The 6,045-nt window shown below is 47.1% G+C and overlaps 2 protein-coding genes across 2 annotated transcripts in view; one reads left to right on the top strand and one right to left on the bottom strand.

Moving 5' to 3' along the window:
• POP5 (POP5 homolog, ribonuclease P/MRP subunit) overlaps window positions 1-758 on the bottom strand; it is a 1,393-nt gene extending 635 nt beyond the window's left edge. The window contains exon 1 of the mRNA XM_031555915.1: window positions 660-758. Coding sequence (XP_031411775.1) covers window positions 660-758 — 99 coding nt within the window. The remainder of the gene's footprint in view (window positions 1-659) is intronic.
• A 3,388-nt stretch (window positions 759-4,146) lies between these two features.
• On the top strand, window positions 4,147-6,004 carry LOC104913588 (RING finger protein 10-like). The gene is made up of 2 exons (XM_010720488.2): window positions 4,147-4,367; window positions 5,371-6,004. The coding sequence occupies exons 1-2, from the start codon at window positions 4,293-4,295 to the stop codon at window positions 5,572-5,574; spliced, it is 279 nt and encodes a 92-aa protein (XP_010718790.1). The 5' UTR covers window positions 4,147-4,292; the 3' UTR covers window positions 5,575-6,004.
• The last annotated feature ends 41 nt before the right edge of the window (window positions 6,005-6,045 follow it).

The raw sequence follows: 6,045 nt of genomic DNA, 5'->3' as shown, positions 1-6,045 counted from the left end.
GTCGGGGCCTTCGGGCTGCGCGGGGCTCCGTGACTCTGGACGGGGGGGAGGGACCCCGGGCCGTGCGTGCAGCTCGGTGCCTGGTGTGGTTATGGTTTTCCTTCCTCCTCGGCCCCGTTCCCGGCTCGGTAGGCTGCGATCTCCGTTCTCCCCCGAGGGTCTCTCTTCTTCCCTCAGGGTTGTGTTTGGTTTCGGGCCGGGTGTTAAGAAAAGCGTGTTGTTAGGAGCTGTAAGGCTCTGGCACGGGCTGCCTGGGGGTGGTGCGGTCGCTGAGACAGGTGTTCCAGAGCTGGGGAGATGTGGCACTGAGGAACACCGTCAGAGGGCATGCTGGGCTGGGCTGGGGATCTGAGAGGTCTTTTCCAACCCAATGACTCCATGATCTGTGCTGGCATTGGAGTAATCCGATTGAGAGACAGAGCTCTGGTTTTGCAGTAAGAACACACGTGTGCTGCTGCTTGTCAAGGAACCCTGACTTGGTTCTGCACTCAGGCCTGTGCCTTTCTGCTGAACTTAAGGAAGTGCTGCACCCCTGCAGCAGTCCCTCACTGAGTGCTCTGCTGACCCTCTTTGGGAGAGGTCAGAGTACATGTTGCAGTGTATCTGGTGTTGTAATCAAAGTGCCACAGCTGTCATTGCACACAGCTGGTTCTGCTGACGGAGCAGTTGGTGATGAACCTTCCTGCTTCCTCTCCTGATTCTTCTCCAGGTAAGACCTGAACCTCCCTCAGGCCCCTAAGGGTGATCAGAAGCCCCATTCCTGACAACACTGTGTTTTCTACAAATTGTAGAAGTGAGGCAGTAGCACTCAGAGTGTGTGGCTGTGTCCCGGAAGTGTGTGTGTGCCTACAGGTTGCTTCAACACCATTGCTGTCCATATTTCCTTCCTCACCGGTTTATTTTGGCTGAAATACTTCAGGCAGCCCACACACAGCATTAGATGTCCTGAAGGTGCTGGCTCCTTTTTAGACCTTGTAAATGTTCAGGTTCCAGGTGGCTGAGTACTGCCTGCTGTTCAACTGTATTAACTGATCTCTCACTGAGCAGCCTGTGCGTAGTTTTCTCTAGGTATGTAGGGTTTTTCTGTTTTCAAGTGTATAGATGTTGGTTTTTGATAATTTTTAAAGTGTATGCTTACAAAGAATATCTGATGTGATGTAGTTCTGCTTCTGAGACCACTGTTAATTGCAGTGGAAAGGTGCTATGCGATGAGACCCTGCCTGTATGGCACATTGACGAGGTCTGTAAAGCGAGCAGCAGCTCCTTCAGCAGGAGTTTATGTATGTTTGGGAGTGTCTTCCTTGGAGTGTATTGAGAACTAAAATGAGAAGGTTCCCCTGGTTGGATGGGATCAAACAGCCCTGGGCTGAGTGTACACAATGCAGTGGTGTTGAACAGTGACTGTTTCCTCACTGTCTTGTCTCACAGCAGACACTGACATCTCTTTCTCACACAGGATTTCCTTCTCAAGTTCCTTATCCACCCAGAAGCAGCCAGGCTGTGGCTAGCTGATGCAGCCTGCCTAGGTTGAGAACTGTATGGGAGGTATTCTGAAACTCTGGTGTCTCCTTTTGAAATGCCCTCCACAGAAGGCTGACCTCCTGTTTCATAAGTGCTTTTGCACCAGTGCTTGCTGGCTTTAAGTCTAGCCAAACTCTTGTCCTTTATCTGCTGCTCAGTTACCTGATGCAGCTGTGTCCAGTTGAGGAGAAGGAAAGGACATTCCTGAATCCATGGAGTAGCTCCTCCTGTTCTCTTGCAGCACGGCTTGAAGCGAGCTAATGGGGATGCTGCAGGTGCTCCTGACTGTGGGAGAGGCGTTCCGACTTCCTTTCAAACATGGCCTTAGAAACTAAATTAAACTTTATTCCATAAGTTGGGAACAGTTTTGTTGCTAGTATTATGAAGTTATGTAGACAGTGTTTTGTAGGTCTGCTCTTGGAGCATGAGTGGGTAAATATTACAGGTTAGGGAGAACTGAGGATGCAGGGGAAGAGCAAATACCTCACCTGCACTGCTGCTGCCCATGTCTAATTTGCCAAGAAAAGATGGAAAAATAATCCCCAAATCCAAACGTACCCTGCTTAAAACTGACGAGTGGCTGGTGTGATAATTTTTTGCTTTTCTGCCTGCATGAGTGCAGATATCCCTGTGCTCTGCGCAGCTCTGCAAGGAATGCAGGGAGGGGTGATGCAAAGCAGAGCTTTGGCACGTGGCCTGCTGTAAAGGTCAGAAGGAATGGCACTGCTTAGTTTTGCTGGGGGTAAAAAGAGGTGTTCCAGGTTACAGATACATATTTTAAACTCTTGGTTGTCTGCTGACTTATTTCATTGCTACCTTGATGGACTGGAATCCTCATGGGGTTAATTACTTTGGGAGGGGGAAAAAGGGATCAGTAAAATCAGGTTTGAAGTGTTGTCAGGCTGTAATGTGAAGACCTTCCTGAAGAGGCACAGGTGGGGAGGACACTCCTGTAAAATGTAAGAGCTGTTGCTGTGAGTCGCAGAGCTTTGAGGAGCCTGTTTGGAGTGATGCAGTGTGGCAGGAATGTGTGTAAACCAGCTGGCTGACACACAGGTGCCCTTGATGATGAATAACCTGATTAAAACAACACGGGGAAGGAAGTTCTGTTAGCAGCACGTAGGAGCTGCTCCTGGACCTCGTAGAGAAATGTAAAAACCCACTTCAGACTGAATGTCTCCTCCTGAGTTTGTTTTTCTCCACTGGGGGTTGCAGAAAATCTGCAAAGCCACTACAGGCAAAAGAGGAATGTTCCTTTCTGTGGCATTGGCTGCAGTTGCAGTTTTCAGAGGGCTCTGAAGCAGTGAGCTTTGCTCGTAAACAACTGAAGCGGTGGTCCAAACCTCCTCTAAATAACTTGATTTTTGACCAGAAGCTCAAGGGTGTTGATTATGGCCTCTTTCCTGCAAACACTCCAAAAAAGGTCTATCTAATCATGAAACCAGGCCCGGTTACACCCTGAGCACTTGGCAGCTTCTGGTGTGTTTTTTTCCCTGATAACTCTAAACCTGTGTCCTTTCAGCCTGCGTGTGGCTGTGGGGCACAGCAGGTGTTGGAGTTGCATGTCTGTGCTTCTGGTAGGGTTGGTTTTATTCTGAACTGAGGGATTTGTGTGAGCAGTGCCACTGTGAGGTACACTGACCTGTTGGCTGCCATATGAGATTTATCTGGAGGGGTGGGAAGGGCTACGGAATGGGAAAGGAGAAACTAATAGGATTATTTTACAAAGCAGAGCTGGACGTTGTGGCCAATATGAGGTGTGTGAGGTGCAGCACGGGGATGGCTGTTGTGCAGAGAACCTGTTGAGCCTGGGGAGATCGGCTTCTAAGTTCATCAGCAGAGCTCTTCTGCCACTAAAGCTTATGGCAGGTGGTGGGAAAGCAGGCTGCTGTGTATTTGTGGCAATTCCAGCGTTAGGTTAAGACTATTGGAGGCATCTCCATAGCATTAGACTTGAGTTCTAACCGTTTAAGAAGCAGCTGTGTAGACATAGGAAACGTTTCTCGGGAGTTCTGCTCTTGTGAGCCTCAGTCCTGCAGTGTTTTGCTCTGTGCTGTATGGCCAGCGGGGTGCTCGGCACACTGCCAGGCAAACCAAACCGTCCTTGTTGTGTGGGTGGTGGACTTAGTACTCAGATATTGGGAATGTGCACTGAGAGGCCGAGGTGTCAGGCTTGTACTTCAGCATCGGTGGGTGTTTGTTGGCCCGGTGAAAGAAAAGGGTGTTATTTTTTTAAAAACAGATCAGCTGGGGGCAGAGTGAAAATAGGCAGTGGAGGTTTTGAAAAGTGGGAGACTTCAAGGCAGATGCAGGTGGCTGTGTTTATTTAAGGGAGGTATATAAAATACTCAGAAATGGAATGAAAAATGACCCAGCTGCTGTCAGTTCTTGTAATGGGCCATGAAGGCGCAGCGTTGGTGCTCATCACTGAGTGCACCAGGAAACGTGCTGATGAATAAAACTAAGAAAACTGTTTGAATAAAGGCTAAATCACAGGGGATCAGTCCTTCCCTATACTCTGACCGGTTTGTTGGGCTGTGTGCATGCCATTCTTCTGAGCAGCGCTCAGACCAGGGGGGAACGTGGTGCTGTCTTTGGGCTGCTGGAGCTGTGGCTGATCCTTGTGTTGTTGTTTTCTTTCAGATGGAAAGAATACGAATGGATCCAAACAGCGCTACAATCGGAAAAGAGAAACTTCATATTCCAAAAATGAGAACTTTTCCAGCCAGTCCCGTCGCTCCAATTCACAGAAAAGCAAAGCTTTTAACAAGATGCCCCCTCAGAGGGGCGGTAGCGGTGGAAGTGGCAAACTTTTTAGCTCTAGTAATGGTGGAAGACGAGATGAGGTGAGAATTGTAACCTGGTATCTCCAAGGCCTTCTTTCTTGGAACGAGAGGATCGCTGACCTGCATAGATAGGTCTTCTGTGTTCAGCTCCTGGGCTGGGAAGGGAAGGAGCAATAAGAGGCGCTCACATCGGTGAGATGCCAGATTGCAAGGTTGTTCTGCTCCCACTCAACAACAGAAGAGGAGTGCTGTCTGCTCTGAGGGACTCGCAATAAAAAGAACAGTAAAACTAGTGAAATTGCCATCTGAGGAATGGGTACCTAGGCAGGCTGTGCACATATCTCATGAAGCAAAGGTCCTTCATGAAAACGTGTAGTGATAACAATTTCTAGCTTTTAAAGGTCTGAGGTGATTGTATCTATTGTACATATTTGCACGTGGTAGCATCATTGGGAAAGTAATCAAATTAACCTTGGTGACAACAAGATGGAGTAAAACCAGACTGAGGCATCTTATGGTGATGGTGGGTGTAAAAATTGTAGAGTATTGGTGGTTTTGCATTGATACAGAAGACATGATTTGTCAGTATTAGGATGAGCAACGCTCCTTTGTCTGAAGTGCTAACTGTCAAAACTCATTGGCTGTCTCTTGAATTCTCATTCTCTGCTTTGTTATATGAAAACTAACAAAACCAAATATGATCTGTGTAAATAGGAATCAAACTTGTATTGCTGGCTGAGAGAATACTGTGAGGATCTGAACAACTTCCTTCTGTTATTAACCTTGGCTTCTGGGTATTGTTGGCTTTTACTTTTCATCACGTAGGTTGATTTTATCTCTCCTCCATTTGATCAGTGTGGGGTAAGACCACTCAGTTCTAACTTTCAGGTTCTCATGCCTTCTTATGCTGCAGTGCTTGATTTGCACGATGGGAATGGGAGAAGGTAAGTGAGTGAGTGCTGCATGTTCTGTACTTAATCATTGATGGGGCCTGGATATCGACTTGTAGTGATGCTTTTGCAGTAAATTCTGGCAAGTTCTAATAAATGCTGTTGTCTCTTAGGTAGCAGAGGCTCAACGGGCAGAGTTCAGTCCTGCCCAATTCTCTGGTCCCAAGAAGATTAATCTGAACCACTTGCTGAACTTCACTTTTGAACCCCGTGGCCAAACTGGTCATTTTGATGGGAATGGACATGGCAACTGGGGGAAAAGGAACAAGTGGGGACATAAACCTTTCAACAAGGAGCTCTTCCTACAGGCCAAGTGAGTGGAAGACTGGCAGGGCTGTTAGATTTCTACAGAGACAGTAAGCTGCGAGGGATGAGGAGCCAGGGAATTGTCTGACCATGCATACTTGTATTGACTTCCTCAGGGTGAAATGACCTCTGTAGTATTTAGTGGTCACGACTGTACTTGGAAGAAATAAAAATATATCAAGTTCCCTTCTTTGCCTATTGACAGGATATCTAATTGAGTCCTTTAGACACAAACCTGTTAGACTTCCACCTTAATTTTCTAGCATCGTTAGTGGAATATGACACTGCATTTGGGAAGACCTATGTAGTTTCCTTATGCAAGATGATCCTTTCTTCCAAAAGTCAACATGTTGAGATGGTAGGGATGTGGCAGTTGCTGAATCAAAGCTAATGTGAATTTGTAAGTCCCAGAAGCAAAGACCCTGACTCTGTTTCTTATGTTTTTTTTTTGTTGTTGTTGTTGTTTTGTTGTTCTTTTTTTT

This window comes from Meleagris gallopavo, chromosome 17, assembly GCF_000146605.3.
Source record: "Meleagris gallopavo isolate NT-WF06-2002-E0010 breed Aviagen turkey brand Nicholas breeding stock chromosome 17, Turkey_5.1, whole genome shotgun sequence".
Classification (NCBI taxonomy): Eukaryota; Metazoa; Chordata; class Aves; order Galliformes; family Phasianidae; genus Meleagris; species Meleagris gallopavo.
The sequence above is the reverse complement of the archived record's forward strand: the minus strand, read 5'-3'. Positions and strand labels throughout refer to the sequence as shown.

Bases quoted from the DNA above. Each gene is read 5' to 3' on its own strand.
- LOC104913588 (XM_010720488.2), top strand. From the start codon at position 4,293: ATGCCCCCTCAGAGGGGCGGTAGCGGTGGAAGTGGCAAACTTTTTAGC. The intron at 4,368-5,370 runs GTGAGAATTGTA...GTTGTCTCTTAG, and splicing joins ATGGTGGAAGACGAGATGAG to GTAGCAGAGGCTCAACGGGC.